At 42.1% G+C, this 20,846-nt stretch overlaps 1 protein-coding gene and 1 pseudogene across 3 annotated transcripts; one reads left to right on the forward strand and one right to left on the reverse strand.

Annotated features, from left to right (window-relative positions):
* The first annotated feature begins 724 nt into the window (after positions 1–724).
* LOC109462994 (procollagen C-endopeptidase enhancer 2-like) lies at positions 725–12,899 on the forward strand. Of its 2 annotated transcripts, none has more exons than XM_019759647.1 (10): positions 725–787; positions 5,176–5,237; positions 7,495–7,643; positions 8,918–9,069; positions 9,947–10,046; positions 10,300–10,449; positions 10,851–10,947; positions 11,172–11,323; positions 11,791–11,910; positions 12,407–12,899. In XM_019759647.1, the coding sequence occupies exons 3-10, from the start codon at positions 7,583–7,585 to the stop codon at positions 12,610–12,612; spliced, it is 1,038 nt and encodes a 345-aa protein (XP_019615206.1). In that variant the 5' UTR covers positions 725–787; positions 5,176–5,237; positions 7,495–7,582; the 3' UTR covers positions 12,613–12,899. The 2 variants fall into 2 exon arrangements, with proteins under 2 accessions (XP_019615206.1, XP_019615211.1); XM_019759652.1 differs by having other exon boundaries at positions 728–787; positions 7,492–7,643.
* A 143-nt stretch (positions 12,900–13,042) lies between these two features.
* Positions 13,043–20,475, reverse strand: LOC109462778 (annotated as a pseudogene). Its single transcript, XR_002139778.1, has 9 exons — positions 19,540–20,475; positions 18,324–18,456; positions 17,925–18,118; positions 17,323–17,536; positions 17,005–17,172; positions 16,228–16,453; positions 15,709–15,851; positions 14,745–14,889; positions 13,043–14,202 (listed from the first exon to the last, which is right to left on the reverse strand). The product of XR_002139778.1 is annotated as a matrix metalloproteinase-16-like (transcript).
* Positions 20,476–20,846: the final 371 nt, after the last annotated feature.

Genomic DNA, 20,846 nt, shown 5'->3' on the forward strand with positions numbered 1-20,846 from the left:
GTAGAAATTGGCCTAAAAGGGGATATAATCGGCCAGAGAAGCTCCATTTTGCCCCTTTTAGGCCGATTTCTACTATTTATTCAGCCTGCAAAAGGAGTCTGGTGGAGACTATCAAAAAGCTTTGTTTTTGTTTTCCCAAGAAGTCTTAGCTTATGTATGTGATGGAAACTAAATATTGACGTTGTTCCCCTAATAGTGTCTTTCCTGGTATTTAGAGACCTATCTTCTTAACACATTCTATATTTCGATGATTTCCAACTGAACGCAATAAGTATTCCTCTTTTTAACTTTGCTGTTTTTATTGTGTAAATTACTAACACGCCAAACTGGAAATGTGAAATGTCTGTAAAATGGTATGAGATTAAAGCTCAACCACGCCTCTAGCGGCTCATTCCCAAAGTGCACATATTTGGGTTGCCGCAATCTCAGCCAGCCAATGGCAATGATCAGGTGTCAAGTCACGTTCCTCACTTCACTAACCTCTTCAACTATGACGTCGATCTTTTTGTGTGTGAGGGTACGCGCGGTTACAAGTGGTAAGCGCTCTGTGTTTTTCTACACTGAAGGCAGCTAGCCGGGTTCACAGCGCTCTGAGTATGTCTTCAATGCGGGTCAAAGTGCACTGCTGTCACCCGTAGCTCAGTCTGTACTGTAGCGGCGGTGGGCGTGGGCACGTCGTCAGGATTTAAGCAGTCAATCGCGGACGGTTTCTGAAAAAAGTTGTGTTCTCCCAATTCTAGATCTTGTCGGATCGTCTGACAACAACGATGTAAACAAGTAGGCAAAGGTACGTGGTTTTGTCACAGGTATGCGGTGGTGAACTATAGGGTCGCCGTTTGGGCATTTAAACATGGTCTTTGGACCGGGTGTAACAGGTAGGGTGGAAAGGCGTTGTTTGTTCAGTGGGGAGTGTTTTATATAACGGGCTGACGGAGGCGTGTGTTTTTATAGCATACTGCTGTGACGCACTGCATTTGTGTGCCGTAGGCAGCCATTGTGGTACTAGATATGCCGTGATACCACGCATATCCATAATGTATAAGTCTTGGACTCTCTCCCAGAACACTTCATAATATTGAGAACTGATAACACTAGCGAGTTTATCCCCTTCCAGATTACATACGCTGGGTTTTATCTTAAAACATACAAGGGTCTCCTGCACTGAAAGCGTTATGTACCCTCCCCACTCCGTGACATCCTCACCCCGGGCCCCCCCTATCCCATCCTACCCCTTCCCCCTCTATCCTATCCCTTCCCTCTCTATCCTACCCCCTCCCTGTCCCCGCCACGGTTCAAACTCGGTGCCGACGTCTGGTGTCATATATCCAGTAAAAAAATCCTAAGAACAACTTCAACAGCACTTTATAATTCTTAAGAAATCTCACACTGAAAATGCACCCGTGAATAATTGTGCAGCCCGAATTCACCAAATAAAATGCACGCTTTCCAATTATTCCCAGTTTTAAGTTTTCCGCCTATAGCAGCCCAACGTTAACAGTACGGGTGTTCATTATGAAGAATTGGAACCGAAGCACAGCCTTTATGCCAGGCTATAAATAATAGCCAGGGTCGTCGGGTCAAACCTCTCTTCTATCGCCTAGCAGCCTCTTTTCTTTCACAGCTACTCTGGGTTAAAATGAGTTTGCACGATCTTTTAACCAAAGGGAAACGCCTGAACAACATTACGGACTTAGGAAGTGTGGCATAAAAAGGTGAAGCAGAAATTACAAGAAAGAATGTGTTAAAATAATTTTCTGAGGAAAGATGTTTCATATGATATGTAAGCGTTGAGTGTGCTCTGAATTGATGCAATGTTTTAACTGCCTCTTCGAGTATTGAAATTTGTTTAGTTCCTGGACAACATTACGGACTTAGGGAGTGTGGCATAAATCAGAAAGATGAAGCAGAAATTACAGGAAAGAATGTGTCAAAATAATTTTCTGAGCAAACGTTAGGTGTTTCATATGATATGGAAGCGTGCTCTAAATTGGTTTATGTTTTAACTCAATAACTGACTCTTCGAGTATTAATATGTTAAGTTCCTGGACAATATTACAGACTTATGAATTGTGGCATTGAGCAAAAAGAGGAAGCAAAATTACACGAATGAATGTGTTAAAATAATTTTCTGAGGAAAATATTTCATATGATATGTAAGCATTGAGTGTGCTCTGAACTGCTACAATGTTCTAACTGCCTCTTCGAGTATTAATATGTTTAGTTCCTGGACAACATCGCGGACTTAGGAATTGTGGCATGGAGCAAAAAGAGGAAGCAAAATTACACGAATGAATGTGTTAAAATAATTTTCTGAGGAAAAATATTTCATATGATGTGACATAGAAGCGTGCTCTAACTTGGTTCAATGTTTTAACTGCCTCTTCGAGTATTAATATGTTCAGTGCTTAAGCAAAATATTTGTTGGCGCGTGCACACTTAGCGGAACAATTCGTGCTCTGAGCAAAGACAGTTATTGATCGGTGATCAGTGGACCGTTAGCCCGTGGCTTGCATGACGGCTATGTGTACAAATGTTGCCCCACACGCTCCTGTCATAACACCGGGTAGGTCGTGTGGGTCACTACACTCAGCCTGTCATAACAAGGAACTCAGCCGATATAACCTCAGACATGTTGTCGGAAGTTATCGGTAAAACAGTGCGAGAAGTAGCATATTCTCCCAACCCGTGCTTACTTTAATTAAGGCAAAACAAAAGGAATATTCTGGATGAGGAAATCTGTCTGATATTGACTTCTACTGCCAATTCTTAACAAATTTCGTCATCATTTAATTATACTTGAAGCGGTTGGAATACGCCCCCCCCCCCCAAAAAAAAATGTGACAGTCCCTTTATTCTTTGGGTACGATACAAAATTAACAAGCAACCATTTTCCGTCAGCGACATTGCATTTTTTTCCTCAAAGATAGATATCCGTATGCTACGGGGTTGTTTCAACTACATTAAAGGAAGGACCAGACAATTGACTTTGAAAATCCAGTTTTGCCGCCCTGAAATTGCATTGGATGCCTTTAACAATTTCTAGCCCTTGATCACGGAATAGTCTTTGACGATTCACAAAATGAAATTACGACTCTGGACTAAGAAAATATACCATACATTCTCTCGTATTTAACAGTAACTGTGATATGTGTATTTTGTTACGAAACGTGTACCTAAACACGTATTTCGTGTCAGTATGAATCAATTTCGTTCAACACGTTGTAGGTACACGTGCCACCTATGTCATTAGATATCATACCTTCATGTTCTGAACACTGGTAGACGTACATGTTACCTTCTACAAGTGTTGGGTAAATTACTAGTATTTGATTGGTTGATTGATTGATTGTTTACTGACTTAATCAGTACCTGAATGGTTACTAGACTTAGTCATCGAATATCAATGTTAACGCACAACTGTTCAAACAACTTACAAGGGAACGTTAACAATTGAAATGTCATAGAAATAATTACGTCTGCAAATCGAAGCTGGCACATTGCGACAAATCTTGCTATGCCCTCCACTTGAACTATTGACCCTTGAACTCTACGCAATAGAACCATTTAATTTTTTTCCATTTCTATAAGGTAATAATAAATACCCACCCTTAACCGTTTTGTTATTGAGTTGAGATGAAAATAAGGACAACAGGTAGGGTCGGGAAAGAAATTTTTGTTGTTACTGTCGGGATGCCATTTTGCCTTTCACACTACCAACTTGAAATGGCTCATATTTTTGGTATGATGGCTAAATAAAGGGGAAAATAAGCATTTTTTCCACAGCAAATTGTGAAATAATACAATTATCTCCGTTGTTACAATGTAGTACAGTCGTGTAGTGTAGTAATGTAGTAATATCGGAACTGACGCATGAAACAAGCACGTCTGCCCTCCAGTGCTGCTAGACAATCAACATACCAAGGACTTCACTTGTCGCCGTTGGCATGGCAATGGGCCTCTCGAGAAAGTCAGCCTCAGTCTCAGCCAAATCTTGTAAGAAATTTTACTCCAATGAAGACTCCATAGAAGATTGAAGCAAAGCAAGTGACGCCGCGTGGGCGTTTTGATTGAAGTGTACAAATTTACAAAATGAAGGCCCTGAAACACAATAGGGCCCCTTTTGCAGAAAAATTAAGCCTTCCTATTGGTATCTCAAAATTGAATTTTAGCCTACTGTCAATCTTTACGAATTAATCATGTAATTAACAGAAACAATTAACAAAACTTTAGATTGTTATTGCCTCGTATCTTGGAGACAGAGACGACTTTAACATGTCTATTTTCTCCATATAAAAAAACACAGAAGCTAGTATGGATTTAAGAGAATAGCCAATTTTAAAGCAATTTCATACATGTGATACTTTTCTATACCTCATTATTCTATATTCTATCTACATATAAGCGTTCACTATTAGGTTATTTTCATATCACTAGTGTTATGGGTTCATGGAGGACAGACGGAAGCGATGTGAAAAAAACAACTTTTTTATGTAGCGTGAAATTGCAATTATCCGGTTTTAAATCGCGCGAAGCTCATGTTAATGCGGACCTTTGTGATCACCCATTACTCATCCCTTCTGTATCAAAGACCCGAATTTGCACTGGTTGTTGTACTTTGTTCGTGTATAATACGGGAAACAGAACGTCCATAATACGTTAAGTAAGAATGCGGGTGCTTGAATTTCCGCCTATTTTGCAGCATCACGATGAATCATACTGCAGTACATGTACAGTTTCTTTGCTGGAGTCCTCTTACTTAAAGATGATAGTTTTCTATATTTTTGGTATTCTAAAATCTGAAAAAGTTATAGACTTACGTACGAAGGAGAAACTTGTTTTTTTCCCTAACGCATCTCCACCAGACATCTCTGCTTACTCACAAATACCTTAGTATTAGTTTGGCCAGATTGACTGAGAAATTTGTAAGAGATGCTATAGCTAGTCGCCATAGAGTTACAAATTTGCAAGCATGGAGTCTATGTCAGTAAATAGTCGGTTTACTTGCAAGTGTAAGCCATTTATAATATGTAGAAAACAACATGCCTTTAGGCTGACGAAATAGTTGAAAAGAGTACTAGAATAATGCCTCTGTTAATATACTGCACGTTCTTTCAACCTTGAATAGTTTTTTAGTTGGTTCAGCCGTCTCAAGTACATTTTATTGTTTTGTTGCAGAATGATGTAATGGTCACGTGGTGACGCCGGCTACACAAGGGCTTATTCAAACGTCTGTACAGGTCTGTACGTCACTAGTTATAAATGGAACTCGTTATACATGGAACTCTCACCTACTTTTAAAACTAGTATGTTTTTTCCCCCATGACACATACGGTCACTCAATGACATACTGGCATTCAATGCAATTTCTGGGTAGCAACACTGGATTTTCAATTTTAATGTTAATTTTGGTTTATCTTTTACAGTAGTAAGTTGAATCAACGATATGAAATATTACATGCCCTGCCCTGAAATATTACATGGACGATCGATCCCTGAGTGTAGCTCTCCCCTCAGCTAAGTTGGTCGACCATGACTGGACAAGTTCAACGGTACAATCACATCGAGCGACACAGCTTAGTCAGTTACAGTGCTACCTCAGCCACAGGATTTGGGGGGCAAAGTTGTCGATGCATTCTGCCGTTATCTATCTGTGCAGACGCGACACAAATGTAGCTCCTTTCTAATAACAGTTACACGTACCTGAGTCTGCATAGTAAACAATTCTAGTCCACGTGGCTTGAAGTTTCTAACGTTGAACTTTGGCTCCATGACAACGTATGGTGTCCTCGATTAACCGTTACCGAACCCGAACATCAGGCAACTAGTATATGTTTGAGTAGTCAGGTGTTTGTTCGTCATGCCAAAAATATTTTTAATTTTTTCCATTTTTGACGTGTTTTCCTAGTTAATTGCCAATTAACCTTTCGGCAGTGAACTTCAAATCTAATTTATGTATGCTGTACTTTGACACCGTATCGTATACCGCACGGCAAACTATGTAGCACAGCCCGGACAATATCCACGGATTAACCATTTACACTGAGCTCTGTGTGAAGCTTAGCCGTACAGGCATGCAGGTATCAGGACTTTTAAAGGCTATGGAGTTCAATACGTCATTGTATGTAGTACATGAAGCGCGAACTACTTAGGCCTAAGGGAAAAATGGTTTGTTTCCGGTTATCCGACCGACCCTAGTCTCTTGTTTTTGGTCGGCAGCCGACGAAAAACATAAAATGTTCGATCTGACATAGTTGCACGTACCGGTACACTGGACCGAATTAGAACCGGACCTAATATTTCAGTTGAAGTCCAACTTAGTACCAATGTGAATAAAAGTGAATCCCTACCCACAGGACCCTATTTTTGTCAGGATGGTAATAGGAAACACAACATTAATTTTCCTAGGCCCTAGTTGCGTGTGGGGTTCTGAGAGTGGACCTCATGTTGTGCAGTACTTGTATAGGCCCCCTTCTGCGCAGAAAATTTCCAATTGCGTACAGAGAAAGAAGGGTAGTCTCTTTTGCTAAGTCAGTCGTCAAGGAAATCTCAAGCAACTGGATAGATTTTGAAAACGGTCGAGTAGCATCCACAACTTTTCGTCACTGACTACTTTAAAGTAATGGATGCTATTTGAGTTGTTTGACAGTTTTCAAAATCTATCCAGTTACTTGATCAACAATTTTGTTGTGTATCTATACCTGGATGTCTAACCTTCGTCAAACTAGTATCATATATAGTATACTAGTATATACTAACTCGTGGAAGTTCTTGTCTCAGAAGACGAAAACAACTTTTGGTCTATTGAGCAATGAGTAGGAGAATTGACAGTCTTTTAGCACTGAATTCAATGCCTTCACTTTATTTGTTTATACACTGGTCAAAAAGCTCCGCGCCGGCCCAATGTAAATAGATACTGAGCTATGCATGGCCTCTTTGGGGGTCACCTGGAGTATTTTTTTGCCACGCTTCAGGTTGTACGAGCTATGACGGAAGGGGGAGGGGTGCCTTTATCGGCAAGATTTTTTGCACTGTTGCACGTTATACCAGCGTAAACATCAAGAGGGGTAGGGTTATATAGAATTTTAAGCGACTTGATCTAAGCTAGCGCTTGGGGACTTTCTTGTTGTGGCGATTTTTGTATTTTCCATTCGTTTAGCCTACGGCCTATTTTTTACGTGTTTTTAATACTACATTTAAGAGTTTTGATCGGGCTTTGAATTTGTTTTTTTTTATAAAAGTAGAACTTTATTGCACGACAATTGCACATGGTACAATGTATGGCAAACTACATAAAGAGAGTAACAACAATAATATATATTAGTATCTTTTTATGGGGGTAACTGTCTGGCAAATATATACTGCCTGGCCAAATTCGGATACTGTCTCTGCAGCCACTGAAATATCTGCTTGGAGATCAGTACCCTTACACCTGGATTAAGTCAGCAAGATCTTTGTTATTCTGACTTCACAGTTAGTTGTTTTCCTTCTCAGCAGGTTCTGACGCTGTTCCAGCCAACAGTGCCAAACAAAGACGTGAATTTTTCCTGTTCTTTGCCGTCGTCCACCTGAGTAACCCACGCGGATGTATATAGCTGCACTACTTGCGCTCCTGGCGGTGATTCGGCCCGTCCTGCCGGAAACAAGTAAGACATTTACATTGTTTGATTGATTTTGTATATTTTATTGGCAGTTTGATATCTGCAACCTAGTTTAAACGAAAAAGACTGGGTTAATCTTTGAATGCTTCAGTACTGTCACTGGCCCGAAGAACATAGCTCTAGTGAACTGACCCATCCACACTAAAACAAACAGTCCTCGCATACGCCAGGCCGACACGCTGCGCCGCTTCATGTGCTGGGGAGGGTCACTGGCATTGTTAAAATTTACGAAAAAAAATTAATTAAAAATCAACATGTGAAGATAGTGAAAAATCCTCGCGTTTACGTTTTTTTGCTATTACTATAGTGTGCCTCTCGACAAAATATGATCAATAAAAACCAAAGCACTGGCCAGGAAAATTGATTTTTCTAAAAAGTGGACGTGGCTCATAACACAAGAAGACGTCATGGTGACGTCATAAAAATTTGCATAAATTATTATCTTGCGCTAAGGTATCTGTGTAAAAAATTTCAATGACCATACGTAATTCTAACTAGTATCTTTAATATGTCCTCAAAGTCCTCAGGCACCATAATACACCACCTTAAACCCTTTTAAAAGACCAGGATATTTTATTCAGAATAATCCAAATGGAGAGAGAAATTATTTGATGTAAACACACGAATGGAAATACGTAGAGAGGTTCATATCAAAGACACAATCTTGCAGGTAGTACCTACTGTGTCATTTCTATTTATGCTGGGTCACGTAAAACCACAACAATCTGAGAACCTTACCGGGTCAGATACTGTTGGTGGTTAGAGACGCCACATTCTTTGAAGTCCTGTTGCCTTTGTTCCTACACGTACCGCACACGAAACGTTTAGGGTCATAATATAGTCTGAAACTGGTGGGTGTACCAACTACTAACTACCTAATGCCAGCTCAGAAAAGTACAAGAAACAGTCATGCCTTCAAGTGCCAGAGTTATCAACCAAGAATTGAGGTGTTAAAAAACTCCAAGAACTATCGTAGAGTGAAACTCGCTGCCATTAATATAAGTACAATAAGGGCATCATCACAAGCCAGCTTGTTTAGAGTTAAATGTGTAAAGATCATAGGTGTAACCAGGGACATTATATAATGTCCTTGGTGTAACAAGTCGTTCGGTGCAATATAGCCAGCTACCGCCGCGCCGCGTGCCTGCGAAACTAGTGTGTTACGCCGAAGGGCAGTTTTACAGGCTATACAGATACAGAAGTTCCCTGTTTGCTCATTTATTGTCGGCTCTCAAAAATTCTCTTTGCCTGTTGTTCAGTTTGTGATAGCCCCTTGCTGATCGCGACGTCATCACCGGGAGTGCTGACGTCAGATGGTTACCCCGGTCTGTACCCGGCAGGTACCGACTGCACCTGCGAACTCAGAGGGACACTCGGGAACGTGGTAGAAATCAGCTTCAATGACTTCCTGGTAGGAATTTCTTTTTACATTTATTTATTTCAACTTTATTTACATATATATTACTAGTACATGTAAAACGGTCATGGGAAACAGGATTGCCCTTTCAAATCCCTGACCAAAATTAGGTGACAGTCCGTTTCAAAGTAAGCATATCAACAATTATAAAATAATTATTGTAACAAAAAATGCTAATAACAATAATCGTAACAAATAGTAACAATGAGATGATGAAATAATGCAAAATAATGAAGTAATGTCTGATAACAATAATTGAAACAAAAATTGAGACAATGATTGAAGAAATAATTGAGACAATAATTGAGACAATAATTGCAACAATAATTGCAACAATAATTGCAACAATAATTGCAACAATAATTGAAACAACAATTGAAACAATTGCGACAATGACTGAAACAATAAATGAAACAATAATTGAAACAATACCAATAGTAAGTACAAATAATAATAATAATAATATAACAATTTGAAAAATGTATGAAGAATAAATGAAACCTTTTATGTCTGTACCAAAGAGTTTTCCTCCTTGGTACAAAGTAAAGCCTGTATTGTATTCAGCCTATGCACTTCTAAGCCCATGTGCATTGTATTGTTATCTTTTTAATTATACAAATGTTAATATGCTTTTAATATATCTGTAAATATTCAACGCAATTGAGTGTCTGAAGAGATTCAGCACGTCTGTAAAGTTGATTTTAAATAAAGATTTTGAATTCGATTTTTTTGCGGTGAATGATAGGTCTGATAGGGCTTGATGTGAGTTTTCTTTTGCAAAAAAATAATAATAATGCATTTGCGTTGAGTAGTTGAAATAGCCTTTCTCTCTCCACAAACAATAGTATAATAACAATAATATTTTGTACAGGTCGACCCGTCCCCAGGGTCGTTATCTGGTGCCCCGGGAACGTGCTCACGCCACTATCTGGAGGTGTACAATGGACTCGAGACCAATGGGAACCTTTTAGGTAAGATTCAAACTCTTAATTTTCCAACGTCTAACGGTCTTTTACTTTCAGGGTAGGTTGTTTGGAAATAACAGTTCTGGAATAGCATTCTGAAAAAGTATCTCAAAATATTTATCTTCAAGTATTTATTTAACGCGTACATTGGTTTTATGGCACAAGCTTGTTATATGCGTATAATTGAATTTCTATGGGGGAATATTAATTTTTTTTAGAATATCAAGGAAATTCCATTAAAAATCGCCTTTTTTTCCAGGTTCGTTCTGTGGAGACGAGACTCCGCCCATCTTGTTGTCTAGTGACGTCACCCTGACCCTGAAGTTTGTGACCAATCCCTGGTCCGCTAACAACCGGTACAGGGGCTTCTCTCTTAACTACACCGCCATTGCCGGATCACAGGGCCCGGGTAAGCCTTAACTTCCCCTTCTACAGGAACTGTCCCTGAATAGCAAAGTTCTTTGATCACATCCATTTACTTTTTACTAGCCGACGTTTCGATGACCGTCTGTCATCTTCATCAGGGCAATTCTGACTGGTTTGCTGTGCACTGACGCTAGATGCACTATGCAGCAAGTAACATCTAGCGTCAGTGCTCAGTAAACCAGTCAGAATTGCCCTGAAGAAGATGACAGACGGTCATCGAAACGTCGGCTCGTGAAAAATGAATGGTCGTGATCAAAGAACTTTGCTATTCATTCGTTTACCAACCTGATGAAATTATTTACGGAAGCACCTGTCCCCGTTTTCTTGTTTACAAGTTTATTTGTTTGATTATACTTTGTTTTTGACGCTTTCTGTCTACTTTAGACCTTGACTCGGGCTGTTGGAGCATGCGCAGACTAACTGCCCCAAGTGGGACCATCGTCAGCCCAGGCTTTCCTGTGGAGTACCCAGCAAGCTTAGCGTGAGTCAAGAAAAATTGTTTGACTGTTTGTGAATTTATAATACCTGCAGCTAAATATCTGTTATTGTATAAGGTGTGAAGTTTGGGTTATGATAACTCAATATAAGTAGTTATTTGTAAAAGAAAAGCCATTTTGTTTCTAAATAATTAAATTAGATGATAGCTTCAATAATAACGATTTTTTGGTTATCTGGAATTTCAATCACGTTGCCGTTTTTCCATAGATGTACGTGGGAAATAGTGACGCATCCGGACAGCAAAATCACCCTGCAGTTCTTGACCTTCCTGGTAGGAGGCATCTCTGCAACATGCGACAACAACGTTAACGACTACGTTATTGTGTACAGAGGAACAGGGGAAAGCAAAGAATCAGAAGGTAGATCATTTGTCTGATTTCTTTGCTTTTCAATGCTATAGGATATTAAACAAACTAGAGTGGTGTTTTATATACTAAGTAGTTGTATGTGCCAGCTGTGTGGATTGTGGAACCAAAACACAACAGCTATCGCCATAATAACGTGTCTTGTAACTCGCCAGTCGCGACCCAAATAATTTGGTCCATATGGTTCATGGGTTCTGTGTATACTACTACTAGTAACCTCTAACACTTGCAGACCTACATGTTATCATATCAAGAAGCTCCTTGATGATATCAAATCGATGCAGTTTTTTGCTGTTTCGTATTAAACTACAGACGAACTGTTAACGGTTGTGAAGCGTTTCCAAGCGTTTCGGAACGGTAGACCGTTCCCTGTCTAAAGTGGGTCTAAGCTTTTATTTCAGTTTTTCCCCCAGTGATTGTTACTTTAAGCCAGTATTGACCTGTAGCTTTGCCTTCCCCAGGGACATACTGTGGATGGGAGTTGCCACAATTTACGGACCTGCTGAATGAAGTCACCATTGAGTTCGTATCCAACAATGTCGGTGGATTCCGCGGGTTTTTCGTGGTGTACACCGCTGTAGGTGAGTGTGGTCCTTGGTGTGATACACGATAGACGGTAAATAAACTTTGCATCGAGAGCTTTTTGGCGACGCTATAGGAGCGGAGGCATTTTTGTAAGTACTACGATCGCTTTGAAAATGTGCACGAATGCATTCCCTTGGGAATTGTGTTTGAGGTAACCTTCGGCCATGCGGTCTTTGGACCGAGAAGGAAACCTTAGCTAAAGTTGAATGAACACTTTTTTTAAGAATGAAAGGGTAAAATTATAGTATATCGACTATATTATTCTATACTAATGTTGGTCTGAAAAATGTTACAAAGTGATTTTTTTATTAACGTCGAAAAAGAGTGTGCGTGTGAAAAATATACTGACGATGGGAGAATGGATAGAGGGGCAGTACTATATGAATCACAACAATACATGTTTTTATGGTAACTAGCAAGATTTTAGTTTGATTACTAAAAAAAGTAGAAATGATTTCTGTGTCCAATAAATTTGTTATGCTGATCACACAGGTCCGACAACCACACCCGCACCTCCACCAACCATCACCACAACGGTGCCTCCCCCCGTGAACACAATGAACACTCCCCAGCCCCCCGTCACCCCCGGGGCCTCCTATGTCCCCACGGTAGGGGACCACGCCGCCCGACTGGGGGACAACATCTACATCATGATCCTCTTCTTACTTGTTGCAATACTGACTCCAATCGCTAGATGATACCTGACACCAGTTCACACACGAGAGAAATACCTACCAGTAATGCTGCAATGATGTAAAATATCAAATTATACAGAAAAATGAAAATATGAGAAAGATTTAGTTTTATAGCAGTATAATGTGATATAGTCTTATCGTTCTTTTTTTGTCATACATGTAATTGTGCATATGATACTGCCAATATTACGTGGTAAGCTTAAGTGAGGCCATGTTGATTTGATTATATGGATGACATCCGCGCGCGCATGAATTTTCGGCCGTTTCCACAAAAAATGTTTTCAACCATACTGTAAATCGTACAAAAGTTGCAAAATGAGCAAATATATATCGTAAGTTGAAAAAATATTTGAAAATGATACCAATGTCGTAGAATGCCAAAATCAAACGAAAAAGACGAGAACATGTAAAGAAATGATTTATGAGCATTTTATTCTCACGCTCGCATCAGTTTTGGGGTTCCCAGAGGATGCCGTCCATATAATCAAATCAACATGGCGTTAGTGGTAAAGTCGCGAGCACTCATGACCAAAGGTGTGTTTAGAAATGTTGTTAGCACTTTCCATGTGAGAATTAGAGAGTCGCATTTGTTCGTATATAGTCATATCATTCTCTTTGGACGACTATAGTAATCACTCTATCATTCTTCAGATTATCTATATTGAACTGTATCTTATATGTTTGTATTTCATCTTAATTAATTGGAATAAATGAAGTGTGTTCTTCTCATAATTTCTTTCATTCAAATCTATTTGCCAAACACGTAAAATATAGATTTTTAAAAGCGTACTTTTAAGGTACAACTCGATTTAACATTCGAGTAATTCTTGCATCGCATATCCTTCACATACCACATTTTTACTAAATGGTGCATGTCAACATGAACCAAAGATCACACGATTTTTACATGTCAGGTTTTGCTCTTTGGAATGCTGCACTATCAAACATTGGGACGATACAAAAAGTCAATTTTCTGGCGGTCATTTCTTTACAAAGTACTAGTAAGTTGAACTTGCAAATAACAGTCATTCAAGAAGTGGAAGTGCCAAAATTCGCCGCCTTAAAGAGTGTGTTTAAAAGCTGGAAACACAGCTGTAATTGCCATGTTTGTTTACATTCTGGTAGTTTGTGGTGGTGCCACAAACTGAGTGTGCCTCATTGGAGTATTTTAGCGCCAACTATAAATGTCAGAAATGTGACAAAATTGCACAAGTATGTCGAAAAGTGAAAAGATATCATAATATCACAAAGATTTTTAATTAAAAAATTAATTTCGAATTCGGTGCAAAAATGTTACAAAATGCCCCTTTAACAGACGTTGTAAGCTACTGAAAGAGTTGGAACAGGCTGTTCAGCAGCCCATCCAGTATTTAGCCACACTGCGTGGGTACGGCGGGTTAGCCGCGTTGGTCACAGCGGCTCCGTTGGAGTCCAGCCTCCAGTACTGGTCGCCCTTGAAGATGTAGTTCAAGCCGTTCGTCCACTGGATAGCCGCGTCCAGGCGATCCGGGAAGCCTCTCCACAGGCTGAGAGCCTTCGGGTAGCCTCGGTCCAGCCTCCTGGGGCCCTGCGTGTACCTCCAGTACTGGTCACCTGTAGGGGTGGGGGTTTGTTCAGTACACAATCACTGTCTTGCTTATACATGTGCTTACAGTCAAAAACCGTGCAGAATTCCCCATGGGAGCGCACCTAATTTTCATTCACCCTCAAGTCTAGCAACCGTCTCTGCCGGGAATAATTCGGAAGGAAAATAACTGTATATTGAAAAGATATATAACTGAAAAGATATCCCTTCAGCTACAAGAACAACTGAGTATTGTTTCTTCAACCTCTTTAATTTTGGTAAAAGTAACAGTAATAGTTTTTTCACGTTAAAATCAATGCACAAAATTGGGAATTTTCGCCTTGAATAATCCCTTAAAATGTTCTCGAAGGCAAAATCAATTTTCACCCCAAAATTACAATTTCCTACTTTTTTAGCCATATTAGAATCTAATGATACTTAACGGCAGATTATGAGAAAATGTGACCTCAAACTTGGACCCTCTAAACCCTTTCGTCATCCATTTTTTACCGCGCACTACCACGGAAGAACTGGACATGGGCTGTGCACCCTAAAACGCATCATCACTTACCCTTGAAGAAGTAGGCCCTGCTCCTATCCTGCCACTCTCCGAAGTACAGTGCGGAGTCAATGTTGGGCACGGTACGCCAGAGTCTGATGGAGCGGGGATAGCCACTGTCAGGAACGGCGCCGTCATACCGCCAGAACTGGTCACCCTGCAGCGTGGACATGGCAAGTCAGCATTTCTATACCATTAGGTATCCCATTAACAAAAAGCAGATTATGGTTTCCTCCATAAGGTATAAGCCTTAAAGCTTTTGTTACCTACATGAAAAATGGAAGTATTGTTTGTGAATGTGTGTGTCCGTGTGTATGTCTGTGTTCCCGCATGACCCTTCGGTTGCAATGTACATGTATATGGTTAGGTCTGTCTTAGAAGGAGAAGTCTAGATCTGGTAGCGCTCATTGTTGTCACAGGTGTTCTAGTTACATGACCTCCTTAACAGCTGACAGCTAATGTTTCCCTTGCACGATAACGAAAGACTTTTAAAAACAACGGTCAACAACACAGTCATCATCACACATCACACATCAATGTATACATGGGGGTATATATAAACAGGAAGGCACAACCGCACACCTCTGGAACAAAGGATTTGCCAATATTGTAGCTCAAACAAAGTAGAAGATGAAGCCCACTTTGTTATTGATTGTAGTTTATATAGTAATGAAAGAAATGACCTTTTTAGATATATTACTAGTACGTTTCCATACTTCCAATACTTGCCTAATGTTGAAAAATTTATCTTTCTTATGCGCTTTGATCATCCTGTACTATACAAACCCATCTCAAATTATATTTTTAATATTACAAAGAAACGAGAAGAAGCCGAACCATTGTATTAGAGTAGTTTTAAAGCTGTTTGTAATACAAACATGTATATTACCTATTTCATCTGTTCACCTGTACTTAGCCCGATAGGGCATGAATGTACAATAAAGGTTATTATTATTATTATTATTATAAGTTTTACCTTGAAGAAGTAGGTCCTCTCGTTAGGCTGCCAGTACACGGCGGCGTCTATCCCGTCCGCCGGCAGTCCGTCCCACACATCAGCGATCAGCTGTGGATACCCGGGGTCCGCGCCGGCACTGTTCAGTCTCCAGAAGTACCGACCTGTTAGATATACATTTTGTAATATGGAGAGTCAGAGAAAAATTGCAATCACGAATTTTGTTCTCTGAAGGCGTCAAACTGTGTTAAATATAAATTTATTTCAATCAGGTTTAGCTTATTGAAAATCAATCTGCCACAGGAAAGAAACTGTTTTGTATGGTACATTGTGTATTGTTTTCGGCTTAGTTTTAGCAATTACATCAGTGCAATGACTGGTACACTAGTAGACCATCATAGTCCTGCGAACCATTTCCATTGATATGCAAGTTTCTTGAGCAAAATTTAAGCCGGGAGTTGATTACTCTCTAGTCCTGAATAGTCCGTTATTTGTTACATCAAATAGTGGAAAGATGGATATGTTGACATTAGACATTACCTCTGAATGCGTACACCGATCCGTTGGCCAGACGGGCGAAGGCATCAAACGCCTCCCCGCTACACGTCATCGCGTCCCGGTCACCGCCGGGCGGAGGGGGCGGCCGCAGGGTCGGCTCGGGGGGTGGGGGTGGTGGGCGGTTGGTCGGCGTCGGGGGGTGGGGGTGGTGGGCGGTTGGTCGGTTCAGGGGGAGGGGGTGGCCGGTTTGTAGGGCGCGGCGGGGTACCTGTAGACAATATAAATGGAAAAGTTTATTGCAAATTCATGCCCGAGTACTAATTGCAAGAACATGATAATAACAGTAAACAGTAGAATGATAATAAGTGATGCTAATGCTACTTTATATATACATTTGTAGTTATTGTTGGGTTTGATTTCTTTTCCGTGTGCAGTGGAGTATGAAATGGCCGACATTTTGCGATATATATGAATTGGGAGGTGTTAATAGAAATGCAGTTTTTTGTAGGCTTGGAAGGTGAATAAAGCTGGGGAACATTTTGGTGACCATTTCAAAGGGCAGTATATAACGGATAAGTACACCGCTAGTCACTACAGTTTTTTTTCTTTTTGTAATCAAACAACAAAGCCAAGCAGATCTTTTGGAAACTGCCAGACAGTATCAAATTGTCAATGCAGTATCCGTTTTCTAGACAGTTACCATTTGGGCTGGCGTTAAAAAGATACCAGTACAAGTCTGATAAAAACCCATTAACAAGCCAAACATAAGCTGAAGGCTGAAGCTGTGCTCGGAGAGTAGTGTAAAAGTGTTTAACCGACCGTAGAGCCTCTGGATGCCCCTGATGTCGTCGGCGTCCAGGCGGAAGTCGGACTGGTACCGGTAGAACGGCGCCATCAGGGCGGTGTTCACCTGGGAGTGCCCCAGCCCCAGGGCATGCCCGAACTCGTGAGCCGCCACCTGGTGCAGGTCAATGCCTCTGGGACGGCCTGGGAAGGAAGGAGGGGTGGAGAAAATCAGAATTAAACAAGAATTCGGAGATTAGACATCCATCAGATATCCATCAGAGAGAGAGAGAGAGAGAGAGAGAGAGAGAGAGAAAGAGAGAGAGAGAGATAACAACAAAGATGTTGCCTTACTGTTTCCCCTGTTGATGGTCCATGTCTCTGATTCGTCGAAGTGGGAGTCGCCGCCGATCCCGTTGCCCGGGCCGTACGCGTGCGCCAGGGTGCTCCCGGGCCCGTCAAAAGAATTGCCGTCCCCGTGGCTGCCCGACGCGAAGCTGATCTCAATGTCGGACCGGGTGCTGCCCGTCAGTCTCCGGAACCGCAGCGGGGTGTACTCAGACCACGTCTGCGGTGGGGCAGAAGAGATCAAACTATATCACACAAGATATAAAAAAACTGATCGTGTGATCGTGTAGCGTAATGGTTTGGCCCATAACCTATAGGTCCTGGGTTCGAATCCACCAACATGCCTCGATGTTGTGCGATTGGAATAGGCACTTTACACGACTTTCCTCGCTTCACTCAGGAAAATGAGTACCTATAGCTAGTTCTGGTTAAAAACGTCCATCGGACAGGACGACACTTCAAAGAAGCCACGTGACAAGTCTCACTGGGTTAGTCTATTGAAGAAGACCAAAGTGACTGGTCGGAAGATCTAGGTGAACAAATGTGAACTGTGAACTGTGTTGGAACAAATGCTTTACCTATAGACCATGCAAGATAGCTTTGCTTACTTCTAGAGCTCTCTTCATCTCCCTCTCTACATCCGCCCGTGGCAGGTCCGGGGTAAAGTTGAGAATGCGGTAGGTCAGGTCGTTCTTTCTCCACCGGCTGCCGAGGGTCGTGTAGGAGGCCAGCTTCTTCCCCGTGTCCGCAAATCCACACCTGGGCATCCGCATCGTCTCCCTCGTCTTTTCGTCAAGTTCGCCTGGAGATGAGAGGAAGAAATGATAGAGATATGGGGTCGTGTGGCGTAGTGCGTAGCGGCAAAGTGCTCGACTCGGAACCAAGAGGTCCCGGGTTCGAGTTCTGACTTTTGTCTCCCCCCCCCCAAAAGTCAGTGTAGGGAAGACAAAAGTCAGTGTGTTGAGCAGATTTGTCCCTGTTTGTACAGAACAATCTAGTCTTCTCACCTGTTTCTTCGATACCGGCGAACTTTTGGAAGTTAGTGATGGCTCTGCGCATGACCGGAGACATAGTCCTTGTGTCCGTGATCATGTCAAACCGCTCATCCGGCTCGAACCAGCCGAAATCCCGCAGGTACATCTGGACGGAGAAACGAGGGAAGGGATGATTCAACAACAACTTACGCTGTTGAGCTTCGACATACGTCAGAGGTCAGGTGTCTAGGGCTAGGGCTAGGGCTAGGGCTAGGGCTAGGGCTAGGGCTAGGGCTAGGGCTAGGGCTAGGGCTAGGGCTAGGGCTAGGGCTAGGGCTAGGGCTAGGGCTAGGGCTAGGGCTAGGGCTAGGGCTAGGGCTAGGACTGGGGTTAGGGTTGGTATTAGAGCGCACACACACACCACACACACACACACCACACACACACACATACACGCACACACACACACATACATACGCACACACACACACACACACACACACACACACACACACACACACACACACACAGCACAATATTGTCTAAAACGTCGTAAACACCTGCTGATAGGTAACTAATGTTGACCAAAGTTCAAACAGAAGATTATCACAGGTGCCGGGCGTAAACAAACACTTGTGACTTGTCGTGGCTCCTGAGACTGTGTTAGTGTGAGACAAACACTGATAATGCGGGCAAAGCTGATAAGACCACGCTGTGATTGATAGCTCATTGTTCAGCCTGTACATAAACAAAAATACGATTTATACGAGATTATATATTGTCCCACAGTCCACTTCAGGGCATGCAATGCAATGTCAGGGCGACTAACCAAGGACATTCTATCTTGGATGAGAAAATCTGTCTGATATTGATATTTACTGTTATTTCTTAGCACATTTTCGTCATTATTTCATATAGTTGAAGCGCTTAAAAAGGGCCCCAAAAACAATCTACGTGAGGCGTCTCTTTTTTTAGGGGTACCGCTCATAAATCGCTAGAACCAGCCTACGATACAAAACAAGCAACCGTTTTCCATCAGTGACATCTCATTTTTGCCTTACACATATCAGTATGCTATGGGATAGGATTGATTCAACTTACTACAAAAAAGAATGACCAGAAGATTGACTTTGAAAATTTCAGGTTTGCTGCCCTGAAATTGCATTGGATGACTTTAGATTAAGCCATTGTGGTTTGTTTCATTGTACTATTTCCCACCCCTATGAAACGTACTGAAAGCTCGCCTTACCATGCCATCTGTAAGGTTGGAGACGAGGAAGCGGTTGTCGGCAAGGCTCTCAAACTGGGCGGCGCTCCGGGTCAGCTGCAGTGGGGAGGACCGCTCTTCCTCATCCTCATCCGTCCCATCCCCGTCCACATCCGTCCCATCCCCGTCTACAGGTGTCTCGGGGCTGGCGGTTTCATTCTGCTCTGAAGACTCGTCGTTCGTTTCGTTGAACGGCGGACGGCGCCCGGCTTCTTCGCTCGAACTTTCGTCGGACACTGAGACGTTTTCTTCAGACTCTTCACTCACTTCACTTGACTCTGTGGATTCGTCGCTTGTTTCCTCCGACTCTAAGTCCTCTTCACTCGACTCTAAGGATTCGTCGCTAGTTTCTTCACTGGATTCTACGGACTCGTCGCTAGTTTCTTCACTCGAATCTACGGATTCCTCGCTAGTTTCTTCACTGGATTCTACGGATTCGTCGCTAAGTTCGTCGGACGACTCTGAGTTCACTTCGCTTGTCTCGTCCGACTCTTCCGACGAATCTTCCTCATTTGTTGCGTTCGACTCGTTGGAGTTTTCCTCGCTGGATTGTTCTTCACCCCATTCGTGGAACTCTTCGCCTATTGCGCCCCCGTCCCAACTTGGGTCGTCTTCGACGTCACCCCATTCCTCCTCCCAAGACTCAGACCAGTCGTCTTCGCTCCACTCGAGTTCTTCACTCTCAGAGCTGGCGTCGTCTTCTTCCTCACACAGCTCGTCTTCTTCTTCTTCGGAGCTGACACTCGCACCGTCTTCGCCCTCGGGGAGGTCCTCAGGATTCCCCACGAAAATCTTGCGACCGAAAACCGCTCGTTCTAGACTTCCCTGTCTGCTACAGCGCCTGGTGGGCCTGGCGTGGCCTGGCACGGACAAAACACACAGGCACACCGCCAGGAGGACTACCGCAAACCCCCGCATGGCTCAAAAAGCTGTTCCAACTCGTACCAACTCACGCCGTTCTGCCAAAACTACCAACTATGACAACCACAAGAGTTCTGCCCGCAAATTTATACCACAACTCCAACCCCCACCGGCTGGATTATGTCGTGACGTGTTCGACTTCCTGTTGTTTGCTCAGAGATGTTGGACCCTAACCAATGCGCAGCTAAAGTTGGCTGTCCAAACAACTTGCTGACTCAAGGTGAGATAAGCTCACATCTATTTGATTTGTTGATTATCGGTCGGATATTTTTTTCAGAAAACAGGCGAAGGCACCACGTGATAGCCCGAAATATTACGATATAAGCCATAAAGTCAGCATTCTTAGGCTGGGTTATATAATTCGTGCA

The sequence above is a fragment of the Branchiostoma belcheri genome, unplaced genomic scaffold (assembly GCF_001625305.1).
Source record: "Branchiostoma belcheri isolate BF01 breed outbred unplaced genomic scaffold, Haploidv18h27 scaffold1, whole genome shotgun sequence".
NCBI lineage: Eukaryota > Metazoa > Chordata > Leptocardii > Amphioxiformes > Branchiostomatidae > Branchiostoma > Branchiostoma belcheri.